Below are 15,406 nucleotides of genomic sequence, written 5' to 3' on the forward strand. Positions count from 1 at the left end.
TGTCCCTCTGAGAAGAGTCTGGCTCTGTTTTCTCTACAACTATTCATTATGTAGTTGCAGACAGTCAACTTTGACTTGTTATCTCTCCTCCAGGCTTAACAACCCCTTCAGTTAGAAGGTACATCATCTCTTCTCAGCATTAAACTATGAAGGGAGTATCGCTCCAAATGAGCAAAAAAGTCCAAACATACACAACCAAGAAACAAGTGGAGATCATGAAGAATACTGAGTGCAAAAGAACACAGCAAGTGCCTCCTTACCCATATATTGCTTCATCTTCAGGGCTGGGTTTAAGAATTGTTCTTGCAACTGGTTTGGGTTGAGACACTGTATATAAAAAAAGCCAATGTAAGCTATTAAAATGTAAGCTATTAAAAAATGTAAAAAAATGTAAGCTATTAAAAACAAGTTATAGCAGGAATTTTTAGTGATCAGATAGCAATCAATCTCTCCCATGCCAAAGATTAATATAGATTTTAATATAAAGCTTTTTTTCCCCCTAGAATTGATTTACTTTCCACCCATCCATTTCCTCCCCCCCCCCCCCCTTTTTTCCCTCTAATTCTGGAAAATACAAGTAGGTCAATAGAGGAATATAGAACTCTTTTAGGCAATCCAGATCAGACTTCAGAAATAGCTCCACTTGACTGTACCAGACTACAGCAGAAGAAGCACTAGATGAGTATTTGCTTTTAGAGCCTGTAATTCTAATAGACAATTGCCTTCAGGTAATCTCTTGTGTTCCTTCTTTCTCTGCACCGCAAAGCAAAGACAGATCTCTTCTGTGTGCAAGGATGGGATTCACAGGAAAACTATACTAGACACATGGATATGATTTAGAGAGATTTTTTTTTGCCAGGAGATGAAGACAAAGGGGGAGAAGGAAGAGAAGATGATGAAAGTGAAGGCAAAGGAGGAAGACAAAGATGAAGAAGAAGATGAAGACAAAGGATGTGAAGATGAAGGAGAAGAAGAAGAAAAAAAAGATGAAGAAGAAAAAAAAGGAAAAAGAAAGAATAATTCAACTCTGACCTGCTGTATCATCTTGATACTTTGGTTCTTTGTTTGTGTCTACAACTGTGACAGCAGCAGAAGCAATGTCACCAGTCGATTTAAATGGTGTAGGCATGGCACCCATCCTGGACATCCTACTAGATGAATCATCTTTTGCACTAAATGAGAAAAAAAATGCAGTGAAACCAGTTATCAGTACACGTATTTTAAGTATTTCCTCGATAAGCAAAGTACTAGAAAAGAACACTTCTTACTTTGGTTTCTCTTTTAGTTTTTCATTGGATGAATGTGAATCAACATCAGAATGATGTAATCTGTCATCTTGAGGGGAGAATGATCTGTTTGACTCTATTTCTGAAATATCTATAAAAACAGTAACAAAACAAGAAATGCTTATATTATCTGCACATATAATCACCGCATTTATTTACAAAAGCTTTCAAATATAAAGTAAGTTGACACTTCAAGACCACTTCCTTTCCAAGTTGGATTTGTGTAGGGTTCAAAAAATGTTGCATGCTTTTTAGTTTCTTCCCCCTGGAAAATATCTCAGGAAGACTTCACACAACTTTTGGTAAACATGCACACACCACACAACAGCTACGACCACGCAATAGCCGGAGGAGCTAGTGTTAACAGACTTTTATTTGAGCTCTGCTGGAAATACAAGAAGACTACAGAAGACTACATTAACCATCCTTGTTACTGCTTTTCAGTCATGAAACAAAATGGCCCTCAGATTCAAACTGTATCTCAGTCATCACAGTAAAACCTATGAGGAGTTGTTTTGAGTATGCTGACATCACAGAAACAAGTATCTTGCATTATTTAATATAATATCCTGCTCCCCCAAACATCCTGAGGCCTTCCCAAAGCAAGGTCATGTTGTGAGATACAGCTCGTGCATTGTCAGAGACCACTAGTATGGAACAGATCCTGGAAATGGAAACCAGTTCTCCAAGGGATTTACATGTAATTTTCTTTTGCCCTGACCATTTTTCCCTCCCATTGAACACTGTAATGAATGTTAATGCCATTGGAAAGAGAAATCAGACCATTCCATTTGGTTTTAAAACTAAAGCCTTTTATTAAAGCAGCTGATTTGGATGTTATGAAGACAAAGATCGATTTTTCCTGACCACCATTGCTTCTTCTATCTCTGCCCCCAAGCAAAATGTATGATTACTACAAAATTCTTCTTTCACCTGAAAGGCAGTTGGCTTGATGCTTGTTTGGATAATGTTTAATCATGTATGCATTCAGTGTTTTTTTTTAATTATTTATTTTATTTATTTTAAGAATCTAGTGTCACTATATCACAGAAAAAACACCAGGCTTCAATTTATCCCTGTAAAGAGACATGAACTTTTTATCCCCATTAAACCTCACCATCCATTTCTGAGTCGCTGTCGTTCAGTGAAGGAATGTTGAGCAGTGTTTGCTTTCTGTCCCTGAGGACAACCAGCTGTAGCTTTCCCCGTGACTTCTCAATCAATTTTCGGGCATCAGATAAAGACATATTCTCTGTCACTGTCCCATTGATCTGGACATAAAAAGGCAACAATAACACTACAGGTAAACAAAAAAGTCCATATTGCACTGAAGTTTGATAGTGAACTTGACTATAAAATGACATAATCCAGAGAAGCCATTTTAACAAATAGTTTCTACATTGCTAGCAGTTTAGCCAGGACATACCTTAAGAATGATATCCCCTTCGTGAAGGTTGCCATCTTTTGTGGCTAGGCCAGTACTGGTCATTTCTTTTATGAAGATCTGACTTCCAAGCCGAAGACCATATTCTAGAATCAGGGAAATAACCCGCTGTAGCTTAGATGATGAGCAAGAATGCATTTTTCAAAACAACACTATGTGCATGAAGTATTATACCAAGAGAAATGAAAATGGGGACCCAGTAAACCTACTTAACCTCAGGCTTTTTCCTATTTCAGCACTGTCACCATACTACAAAAAATCAGCAGCCTGAAAACAATCACAGATGATTAGCCTGCACGGTCAAAAGCAATACAATGCCTTTGTTACGGAGGTGCTCATAAATACACTGGACTAGATTCTCTCCATATCATATTTTGTATGGTGTAGAAAGGCATGATAAAGAGTCAAAAAGTGCTAACAGAAGACCTGTTTCTTTTATGAGTTGCTTCATGCAGACCCTCTCCTATCTGTAACAACCCAATAACATGTCTCAGTTGTTTCAGGCAAAACGGAAAAAGAAAAAATACTGGTTTTAAAACGAGCACACCCTAGAACAATAAAGGACAGAAACACAGACACCTACTTGAAAAAAAAAGTCACCATGTTTGAGAGAATCTGCAGAGTATCCACATGAATGGCAGAAATTATTACAGAAATACTGGCTACATGTTGAACTTTTTAACAAAGACATCTGAAGTTTCTCCTTATTTGTATACTTATGTGCATTATCTTTGCTATTTTAAAGATTATGCGCAGGGGAAGAATAAGAAAGAGGGACAAACATCCTTGCCGTAGTTGATAAAAAAAAAAAAAAGAGAGAATAGCTCCTGCATTCCAAGATTACGCCAGCAGAATAGTCTTCCAAGTCACAACAGGCACATTTAAAGGTATATAAAAAAAAACAGCAACACCACCACCCAGAAAAAAAAAAAAAAAAAACAAACACAAAACAAAACAGAAAAGGTGGAACAACCTAATCTCAGATATGCTTTGCAGCACAACAATCTCTTTCACAGCACATTGTAAGATCACACTTTTGGCCGCCATCTACACACTCCAACACTCAACAAGGAAAGGCTGTTTCAGTTGTTGCTATTTCAGTAACCATTAATTACATTCTGAAGTATTCAGAAACAAACAATCCTTGGAACCACTTCTTCCCTTCCGTATAATTAAATTAAATGGTCTATTAAAAGCAGAGTCTACTCTTCACCCTTTACAACTACCCCTTTTGTAGATGTGCCAAGTGTAATCTGAATCATGATCAGATCCATGTTTCTCACCATATTCAGAAGAATAGGGAGGAGAAAATGAAAAAAACAAAGGACACAGAGGCTCGAAAATACTGAAATTATGTGTGTGAAGAGTATCTTGTTCAAAGATGAAGTCCACGGTGCTAGGGAAAAAAAAAGCAACCAAAACCAGTCATGGAAAATGAAAGAACAACTTAAGCAACCAGTGAAAAAGGCCAACATTTACATTCAGTGCCCTCGCTGCCCCCAGCAAAATAACACGCTGCATTAAAAGCTAATTCCTCTATTCCCCTCCTGTACCTACCCTCATTGTGTTTGCCTTTTGTTAAGAGAACACTGATGGGTCCATTCTGATCCTGCGGTCCTAGGTACTCATGTTGATGGTGCATTTCAGGCGAAGGACTACGGGAACGAAGCCTGTCTCTACTTCGGCTCCTCACCTCCCTCACGTATCTAGGATCAGGCTGCGATCCATGGCTGTAACTGGGTGGGCTGTAGTCTCCTCTGTAGTCCCGTTCATAGCCACCATCTCTGTCGATGCTCCTTCCCCTGCTCCGATCTCTTCCATAGTCTCGATCCAAGCTCCTGTCAACACTCCTACCACGACTGCGATCACGGCTGTATTCCCTGCTACGGTCTCTGCTTTTGTTGCGCCCTCTGTCCTCATCATCTCTATAGCTCTGATCCAGGCTGTTTCCCCAGCTTTGGCTGCGCCCTCCATTGCCACTACGCCAGCTTCTTTCACTGTAGCCACTTCGAGCACTTTTGCCATCGAAATCTGCATGGTCATCCATTACATCTAAAGCTCTGTCCTCATAGTCAAGGGAGGGGCTTCTCCTCAAAGCAGCTGCCTGCACTTTCCGTGGTCTTTTCACTACCTGTTCAAGGCAAGATGAAAAAAACAAAAAAAGAAACCTCCAGTGGTCAGAATGTGACATTTGGCAAATGAAAAGTTCTTCACATTTCAGATAGAGATGGGGAAAAATAGAGAACCTGAAAACCCTGAATCACTGCAGGACTGTACGTATCACACTGGAAACCAGTCTACTTACAGAATAACCAGTAAATGAGATTATTTAGATGTACAGAAGAAATACTAACTATGAGAATAATAATAGTAGGAGAATTAAAAATAAATTAAAAAATCAGATCAGCAACCACGTGATTTCACCTCTGCAACAGATACACTGCGGATGTTTTTTCTTTCTCTAGATGACTTCTAAAAATGTGACAGCCCCCTCCAACAGAGATGTTGATGCATCTCTGAAGGAAAGCAAGTCTGGACAGCAAATTCTTGGACAAGGTCTGTGTATGCTGGACATAATTTTACTCAAATTATTTCATTTTTTTCAACTGCCACTCATTTAGTAAAAATAAAAATTGAAGACAAATTTTATTCTCAGTTTTTCAACAAGATAACTTTGTGACGCTGTAATTTTATTTCCATTTGCTTCACCTGTATGAAGTATGTCTTTGCTTTAGTTATTTACTCTGTATGTTCAATTGGGCAAATGCTTTGCTGTATGCATTTATTGTCCATTTCATAGAAGAAAATCAAACCCTTGGTTGTTTACACAGGTACATACCACTTTACATTGAATACATTTGTATTTTACTTACAATGGTGGCCACTTTTCCACTTTTCCTAAGCTGTTGGACTGCAAAAGAATGTGGAACATTTTCCATTGGAGTCCCATTAACTATGACCACCCGGTCATTTTCTCTGAAAGAGCAGAGAGAAGAAAAAAGAAAAAAAGAAAAGTATTTAAGAGAGGTCTTCATGAAAACAGCAAAATGCAATTTTATTATTTTTTTTCTCAGGGATGGGGGTGAACACAGACCAAAGGATTTTGTTCTCTTTAATAGAGAGCTTTTCTTAAAAGCTGCATTTGTTATACAGCGCTGAAATACCTGAGATTATTACAAGAAGCTTTGACTATATTTGAAAACCAGTTTGGGTAGAATTGCATAACTTTGTACACTTATTATGCCCAGCTTCGGTATACTGCCGTAACTTTGAGGAATATTTTGTTTTTAAAGGACATTCATTACAACCATTAAAAATTTTACTCTTTTTTAGTTCTTCCAGAATGCCTAGTCCTTCACACCTACGCAGTATTTTTCACAGCAGGATAAGGATTTCAAGAGAGCTTCAAATTGCTGCACACCATAGCATTCAGACAAATCTCTACAAAGTACCACTGTAACACACAGCACACTCTTCTGAAAGATTGGTATTTAGGCCCCATTGACACTGGAAGAACGTGATTGGTCAAAACAAAACCAAACTCCCCAAAGAAAAATGAAATAAACAGAAAAACAAAAACCTAAAAACCAACCAAACAAACACCCAAACAAACAAAAGAACACCAAACCACACAGACCAAAAGAGATTACAAGTTCATCTATTCCAACCGCCTGCATGTCAAATAGACCATTAAGAAAGACCTCTCCTAGCACCTCTAGGAGACAAACCCATAATACATGATAAATTACAAAAAAATGTTTCTTCCCAGAAAGATTTCTGCCCCCAAAGTACAGGAAACTTAAAAATAAAAAATAAAAAAAAAATCCACCACTCCTTATATTAGTCTGTTTTGGTGATAACTCAGTTACTAACCTCACAGTTAAAGCATTAGTCTGAACTAACACTGGCTACTGTACCTTTTTCTGCTAGATAAGAGAAATCTTTAGTACCCATTATTTTCTCTTAACTGTAATCAAGTCACATCACAATCTTCTTTTTAAATAAGAAGATTACTTACTTTAAGCCTCTCTCTGTAAGGCATTTTCTCTAACTCCTGATTTTTGTGCCTCTTTTCATAACCTTCCAATTCCTCTTACTGGAAAAGTATTCCAGAACAGCACACTATATTCCAGTCTCAGTTTAATCTATACTTTATGCAAGTTAAAATAGCTCTCTTCACAGTCTGTGTACCCCCAAATAGCACTAAATAATGTTACAACACTAACATGGAGAACCCACATGTGTGTTCACTCTACTCTAGCAAGGCTTGCAGGACTGTAATGCCCTACACCTTGAAGGTTGGTCCTACATTCCTTAGTTTGCTAGAGGAACAGCTTTATCTTCAGTTTTCTTTAGGATGTGTTCTGTCTGCATGTCCACAAATTGCTTAGTATTGCCTTGTCATCACCAATTTACTTACAATCATACATAATTTGTGGACATGATTTTATTCTCCAATCATAGATGGTTATGGATCAGTATTTATTATCATGGTATTGTATAGGAGTCACTTTTTGCAGGCTTATGTTGAGAACGGTTTGTTACATGCTCTGCAATACATCTCTTATCTAGTCCATCAGTCCATTTACTACTCAGTCAGTCTTTTCATTACGACATCAAATTTACATTTGGCAAAATGGCCACAACCCACCTACTCTTTTGAGTTACTATTACTGTGGAAATTCACCATTCTTCCAAACAGTCTAGTCCTTATCAAACTATTCCAGAATGAAAAATTGATCAGCAGTGGACTAGAAATTGTTCATCTCAGCCTACGGATTTCAAAATACTTGTCTGTGATAGATGTTGCCTCACCAGTGAATGCACTATCAGAAGGACTACCTATAACCTGCATTTTTATATTTGTTTATTCCAATTATAAAATAAACATTTAGCAAAGGCTTCTGTTTCTCTTCCTTGCCCCACTATCATGCCCAACACGATAAAGGTTGAGACCTGCTGTTGGGCTCTCTATCCAACTTAACACCATCTTCTTGAAAACTAATGACTGACCAATAAATATGTTTCCTGAAGGAAGAACACGAAGAGTACTTTGAGATGCTAAGTTTTTCTACTATTCATTTAGAAGATATACGATCTTAAGAGAGACATAGCTGACTACAAAAGCTTTCCAACACTGCTGAAATTTATTTACTTAAAAATAGCAAAGAAACACCCCCATGGATTTTTTTTTTTTTCCTCCCATTTAAAACAGACATCTAAGTCTTCAAGAAATTATCACATCTCAATTGGTTTAAATCATCAGAAAGTCAACCATGCCCAATGAAGTTTTTACGTATTCTACAGCCATGACCCTCAAAATGCATCAGACAGAGAAAAAAAGAAATTGCTTACTGAAGTAATCCATCTGCTGGGCCACCTGGGAGAACATCTGAAATGACTATTGAAGTTTCACCATTTTCAAAATGTGGGTTATCTCTGCCACCAGAAACTGCAATCCCAAATCCTCGTTTTGAATCCTTTGAAAACAAACAACAAAATTCAATTCCATCAGAAGGCATTTTGATAGAGAGAAAGAAGAGTAGCACAAATCTTCTGTGATGGCACTCTACCTAGATAGTATTCAAAATACGATAGTTACATGCAGAGTTGCAGAAATATGCAGTACCTCTATATTTAAAAAATAATGGATATATGTAGCAAGAAGACATGTTCTTGTGTTCCAAAACCTCAATCTGCAGCCTTGTGATGGTTAGTAATTAAGCAAAGTTCTCACTAATGTAGTCTACATTTTGCTACATCATCCCACTGGTTATTCATGCCGAATTTATTGTTAGATATATGAGTCTATTGTGTTCGTGATGCTTGGGGAAAACAGAGGAGCATTTTCAGCCTTCATTACAACTGCTATCCAGTCTTCAGTAACTACTTACTCCTCCATCAGTATAATCAAGATCATGGCTGACTACAAGAAGCAAGCAGTGAACTTGTGAATGGTCTGTAATTATCCTCTATCACAATCAAGCAGTTTAAATATGTAATTTATGTGCAACCTGCCTTCATAGAAATGTCAGATCTATAAGCTCTTATGTTTTGCATTTATAAAATTAAGGAAGTATGTGTGAAGGAAGCATGCCTGTAACACTAGACCTTAAGTGTTAGCACAACACAACTGCAGAAAAGGTGTCCACAAAACTACGTTTTTTTTTAAACACATAGATTAACGTTATTAGCTATTCAATACAGATCTTCTCTCACTAAAAACAAAACAAAACAAAAATTATGCCACATTTAATACTTAAAAATGTTTTTAACTTACAGATGAATTAATACTCCAGGTTAAAATAACACTTTTCCCACAACTCTGCATGTTTATGTCATCACATGCTAGCTGGTGCTCCACTGCTTTCAATAGTAAGTGGGTATTTATTTGAGATGGTAAAAAAGCAATGCTTTGCACTTGCTGCACATTAGTTGTACAGGAAGCAGACTGACACTTCAAGCCAAAACAACAGAGAATTAAAAATAATGGTAGAACTCATCGGTAGTTCATTTGTACTTGACAGCACAAGTCCAATCAACCCATACTGCATTAAGTGACAAAAGTTTATCTCTGAAGCAAAGAAGTAGTTTACAGGTTACTCAAGATCTGAAAAGTTTTAAATTACAAAAAGGTCTCCTTTTGCAGTGTTTCTCCTATCTACCTCTGCAACATGAAAAACAATTCTTCCTCAAAAACTCAGCATATAAAACGGGTTCTGTAGGCAAGAGGACTGTTTTACCTCAGGCCGTGGTCACCGAGTTGATTTCATTGCAGAATGCATAAAAAACATTATCAGCATAGGACAACCTACTCATTGAACCCAGATCATCAAAAGAGATCATCACCGTCACTGCTGCTGAAGGACACATCCTGTACTGTGTCGAGGTAGCCTAGCCATGACAGATCTCAGAAGCAAGAGATGAACTTTCTTTAACTCAAAGGGAATTAGTATACATTGAGTATAAATTCATCTTTTCTTAAAGTAATTGTTAAGGTGGCATCTGTAGCCCACATATTTAAGAAATTGAGATAACAGTAATTTTCCACTAGATTCTACACTGCTAGATATGAAAGATATGAACAAATCAGAGAAAATGTGTTCAGGGATAATTATAAAGCTTGGACATTAACCACAACTGCTTGATAAAGCCATCTGCTTTGTTTTTAAGGTTATTCAATGATGAATTTAGCTATGTGGCTGGCACATGGTATATTAGACTGCCATAACCAACACCAAATAAAAGCAAGTATAGCACTTAAGTGGTTAATTTAATTTACTCTTAACATTAAAGAATCACATTATAGTATGATTAACTAGCAATTAAGCTTTAAAATAGAAAAGATATCTGATTTGTACAAGACATTAATCATATTCTTGACTCATATAAGATAATGACATTTATTGTAAAACATTTTTAGACTACTGCAGTGCTGAATATTTGAAAACCAAAAATATAACAGGCACTCACCTTTTGTAAGGTCACAGTGTACTGTTCCCATATCAGCTCTTCCATGCCTGGGGCCTGTTGCACACAGAAACCGATTAGCAAAACACAAAGCACACAACAATCTAAACTGTGAAATACCACATTAAAACACATGTATAAATATAATAAAAATAAATATAAGTATTCTAAGCATTTGGTAAAGTTAGTATGAAGTGCATGTATTTAATTTGTATTTATTTAAAAATGGAAAAAAATATTAATAGACTCAGGTTGGTAGACTGTCTTCAAATTTCACTGGTTTAACAGCTCATCCTCATTTTCTGGAAAAGTTTCATTCAGCATAAGCAATTCATTCAGATCACACTAGCATTATACAGTCCTGATTCAAATAACACAAACTCCCCGATAAAGATATCTCCATACCAGTATACCATTCAGCAGTTGAAACTGGGATCTTCAAAACCAATAAGCCTTCAGATCTTTTCATCTTAGTACATATGGATTTAACAAATGCTAAATCCACCCCAAATTACACAATTAAATATTTTAATTCCCCTTCTGAAATTCATTTTTACAAAAAACAGTTATCACTATATAGCACTCGTATATCCATTTCTATGACACTTCTCAAAAATCCTTTTTTTCCCCCTCCCACATTTCCAGTTAAAACTGATCCTGAACCGATCAGTTTATCTTACATGATATAACCTGAAATCTTTCCAACATCACAGCTTTAAAACACAATACAGAATAATCACCCAGCTATGATGCATCATATAGTAAGTACATAGCCAGCTTCTGGCCTTTAAACCAAGAGAAAAAAGGAACCACTGTATTTGATACTGAAAACTTTTACAAAGCAAAGCATACTTTTGCAGAAGAAAAATCCAAGCACTGCATGAGTATATGCATACATATACGCAAGCCATTGATTTATTTGTTTTTACTGCTGAAAGAGGACATCTTTCTTGATAAGGTAAGAGTTTTGTCAGGAAGCAGAAGTTCAGACAGAAGCTTGATTTTGACTTAATGGTCTTTATAAAGGCTTTAAAGGGATTACTGGCAACTAAACTCCAAAGGAAACAAACAAACAAACAAACAAACAAACAAAAACAGATAAGAGATGTGAAGAGCATGCCTCTGTTTGAAAGAATCCCTTATATTTCAAGAGTAAATGTTTTCTGGTAGTCAGCAACCATTCAGCAAGCCATGGAAGCCATTTATCAAATGCAAGGAGCACCACAAAGTGTTCTCCCAATGGATTTTGAGCACTCCAAAGCAGAATGAAGTTTATGTTTTCCATTGCATGGTCACCACATTAAAAAACCAGTGTAAGTCCTGCTTAGAGTTCCTGAAGGAATATACAAAATATTCAGCATTCTTATTAGCAAGTTCACAACACTGAGCAATGTTAAATATGCATCAGTACTTTTCGCCTGGAAAATGGACAACACTCTCTAGTTTCTAGGACCCTTCAGGTGTAATTAAAAACGCATTTCACATGGCTGTTAAGAGAAGATGTAATATTAAAATTGACACAAGTATTTCTAAATTTTTACTTGTCTAGAACACGTAAGAATGAGTGGCATTTGCAAGTTACTAAAACATAAGTGTCCTGGATAAGTTAATTACTCTGTTTGCTGAAGCACATGGTGAAATTATTTCCTCTGATATTTCCATGTTAGCAGCTGACATACCTGACCCTTCAGCTAGCTGACACTGAATTGTCTCAGTACATATATTCCCTTACATAGATGAGGTCTATGGTAAAATAAAAATAAATAAATTCTCATTAACTACATGCTTATTCTGAGCCACTGTGACAAACAGAAGTGAGTTGGATTGCCTGTTTTGCATGTATGAAAATGGTCACCTACTAGTGACCCTTAGTTACACCATTACTGTCCTACTTGTCTATATGACATTTTTAAGCTATGCAGAAAACCAGTCTGATCTAAAGAAAGGACTCAATGTCATTTAAATTCCAGTTGGCTTCACTGAAGAGAATTTTAGAAATGAAAGGATCAAATGATGGGTAAAACTTAAAGGACAAGCAGCTGCGCTCCAATTTTGCAGAAGCGGGTTAGATGTAAAATCTCTTCCATCCTTCTTACTGCACACAAGCCCAAAACAACTTACAGGTGTGACAAGAACTTCACTTGTATCCAATTTGCACTGCCTGCAGTCCTTACCAACACTACCTACCAATCCAACACACAGAGACCAGCTCTGCGCAGACGAAACAGGGTGCAACAGGCAAGAGCTTGCTGCCCTTGTGGGTGGAGAGCAGCACCCTCACCCTGCTCTTCCAGCAACTCTAAAATCAGGTCTTTGATATTCCATCTGCTAAAGGCCACTCTGAGAGAAATGACTGCTTATTCAGTACAATGGTGCAGCAAAGGGACTGAGGAAAGCATAGTAACGATATTAGGAAATGGATTTATAGGTATGAAATAGCTAAGCTGACAGGAATTTCCTTCAAGAACATGATGCCTCCCATCCGCAGTGGCACAAGCAAAACCTTCTACACAATGGAAGAGATTCGTTGTGTACTAAATCAAAGCATCGTAACCTAATGTACTTAAGCTTATTTTGGTCTGGCAAGTAAGTCTTGTGGTATCTGGAAACAAAAACAAGTAAAAAGAAAGGAAAGGAAACTGCTGCCTCTACGATTAAGAACCTGCAAGATGTTGAGCCGATAGCATCATGCATCTGTTACTTGAAGGAGTTCCTCAGAGCATCATTTATGGTCTTCAAGTACTTCCTTTGTAAATTTGGGGGAGGGAGTGTATTTTTGGCTTGGAGCTGTTAGTAAGCATCAAACAAAAGCTACTTAAATAATGCACTTTGTAATTTGTAAGTAATACATTTTTAGAAACTACTCCTCAGGAAACTGCCTCCCAGTTGCTGTATGCTGAATTAGTGAAGGAAAGTACACCATGTACTTGCAAGCTGATTTTGTGCAACATAATTACCAAGACAACAGCACCAGCTCTGCTGTACTGATAAAGCTATGCAGGCTATGTGACACAGTTCAGAGAACTGAGTGGTCACCTTGGAAGCCCGTAAGGCACAAAACACATCTGTACTCCCTCAAATCTCTAAGCAATAATCTCTTTAACATCATAAAAAGCACTGCTGCTTGCTACTGCCACGATACTAACCCATACTGACAGATTAATGGAGAAGATTGAGAGGGAGGGAGAGACATGTTATAAATCACCAGCTGAGGACTTCATAAGAACTACAATTAAAGTCTCCACCACAGTCACAAAATTCCTGTTATTCCACACCTAATAATGACTCTCCTCTGAAGGCACCAAGTGATGGGTCACAAAAACCCTCACACCCTTGCCAACTTCTTCACACTTCATCCGTAGGGAAACACGAAGGCATCCTGAACAGCCTGGATATCCCTTGTAGGATTGCCATTTCACTGCAAGACTGCACACCAAAACACTGAAAGACAGGCAGAGCAGTAAGGATCCCACCTCCAATTACCAATTGTAAATGCTTTGCAAGGTTTCACACAGATAGCAGCTAGCTGCAGCAAACATAAATTACTGCAATTAGCTGGTCTAAATTCATTAGTGACTAAAGTCAGTCCACTTCTAATCAGAACACTGTGCTCAGGCTTTGCTTAAATCTGCCTAATTCTCCTGTACCCAAATGATAGGTACTTTGTACGTGCCCAGAACAGATTGCTTAACCCAATCTCTGGCAGGAAACAATGCAAAGTGCTAAAATGACCCGCGTGCTACAAGCAGGCAGCTGTTGCAACTCCCACTGACAGTCGTCAGAGATTTACTTATGCAACTCCTTGCTGCTGAGAGATGACCCAAGCCAGCTTCTTTCACGGTGAAAGAAAAACACCGCCAGAAGACCTGCCACTGCAGGCATCTGGCTATGAAAGTGAGTTGGAGGGGGAAGGAACAAGGCACTGGGGGGGGGGGGGGGGGGGGTGAGGTGAGGGAGGAGGGAGGAAAGACCTGGAGCAAGATGCAACAAAAAGCAACTCACGTGCCCCCTTAAAATCCTCAACTTTTTGACTGCATGTGACCACATTCTCTGCAGAGCTTGAGCCGTCTTCATTGTTGCAGGATATAATCTGTTAGGGGACGCCGTGCATCCCGGTCTTTTCATCTGTTTCTACCACTCAACACGGTTATGTAATTCTAATACAATAGTGGCCTACATACTCAAACAAATCCTGCTGCCCGTTTCGCACAGAAACACATCAAAAACACAGCAGGGAAATCTGCTCGGAGTTTCACTAACTCTCACTCTCAGAGGCCCCGGAAAAACCCAGGATCATATCCTTATGTTTAAAAATAATAAAACTCATTATTATTTTAAGTGTCAGGAACAGATCAATATGTAGCAAGATATTCTTCTTGTAAGCACATATTGCCCTCCCCCCCTCCCCAAACCAATCTGAAACTTTAAAGAAACGGGGTACCTCCAGTTTCAAGAAAGAGGGGTGGAGAAGCACAATGCAGATTACCCGCAAGTTTATATTCTGACTATAGCATTTCCCAGTAAAAATTACTCAAATTAATGGAGTGAAGGGTACTTTAAACTGTGTTTAACAACCTCTATCAATTCTTAACACTTTAACTGCTGAATCTGGAAGTCCTTATGCAGAAATAAATGTAAATGTATGAGTAATTCCTTCATCTGGACATATAAAATTACATTTAAACATTGGCAAGACTGGTGACATGGCTCCAGAAAGCAAGAAGGCACAGAGCAAGCAGTTTAAAATGTGAAGCAGACAGGAAGCCATGCCAAGTGTACAACACTTCTCCATGCAAAAGCCCCATCCACAGACCACATTTTTTCAAGAGCAGAGGAGTTTTAACTGCTGAAGATGGACAACAGTGGAAAATGTGGAGTTCAAGGTTCTTCCATTAAAAGACCAAATTCAACTTCTGGCATTTCAACTGTGACCCCATCAGCCTGTTGCACTTCCTAGCACAAGCCAGCAGAACTGGAGCTTTGTGCCCAAGCACTCAGCTATCGAGGGCAAACACTATTCAGGGAAGTGCACTGACACCGGCCTCTGGCTGGGGATCCCCGGCTCTGGAGCAAGTGTGCTGATGGAATACTGTCCTGGGAGCTTGGTGGAAATGGTTGAGATCATCACCGTATTGCATTTACAAGGTAAGGTTTCGGTAGCACGAGGACCCAGGGGTGGCCTTTGGGAGAAGAATCTAGCAGCTGC

The 15,406-nt window shown here is 38.2% G+C and overlaps 1 protein-coding gene across 8 annotated transcripts in view; it reads right to left on the minus strand.

The window, feature by feature from the left end:
- Positions 1-15,406, minus strand: part of TJP2 (tight junction protein 2) — a 65,190-nt gene that overhangs the window by 14,051 nt on the left and 35,733 nt on the right. For 7 of the 8 annotated variants that reach the window (XM_038171417.2, XM_038171422.2, XM_038171419.2 and 4 more), the window contains 9 exons: positions 10,204-10,257; positions 8,086-8,210; positions 5,604-5,706; positions 4,288-4,861; positions 2,713-2,816; positions 2,404-2,557; positions 1,269-1,377; positions 1,033-1,172; positions 261-327 (listed from right to left, as the gene is read on the minus strand). In XM_038171417.2, coding sequence (XP_038027345.1) covers positions 261-327; positions 1,033-1,172; positions 1,269-1,377; positions 2,404-2,557; positions 2,713-2,816; positions 4,288-4,861; positions 5,604-5,706; positions 8,086-8,210; positions 10,204-10,248 — 1,421 coding nt within the window. In that variant the 5' untranslated portion in view covers positions 10,249-10,257. Of the gene's footprint in view, positions 1-260; positions 328-1,032; positions 1,173-1,268; positions 1,378-2,403; positions 2,558-2,712; positions 2,817-4,287; positions 4,862-5,603; positions 5,707-8,085; positions 8,211-10,203; positions 10,258-14,202; positions 14,290-15,406 lie in introns of those variants that run through there. The other variant, XM_072031585.1, reaches the window with a different exon arrangement.

This window comes from Anas platyrhynchos, chromosome Z, assembly GCF_047663525.1.
Source record: "Anas platyrhynchos isolate ZD024472 breed Pekin duck chromosome Z, IASCAAS_PekinDuck_T2T, whole genome shotgun sequence".
Classification (NCBI taxonomy): Eukaryota; Metazoa; Chordata; class Aves; order Anseriformes; family Anatidae; genus Anas; species Anas platyrhynchos.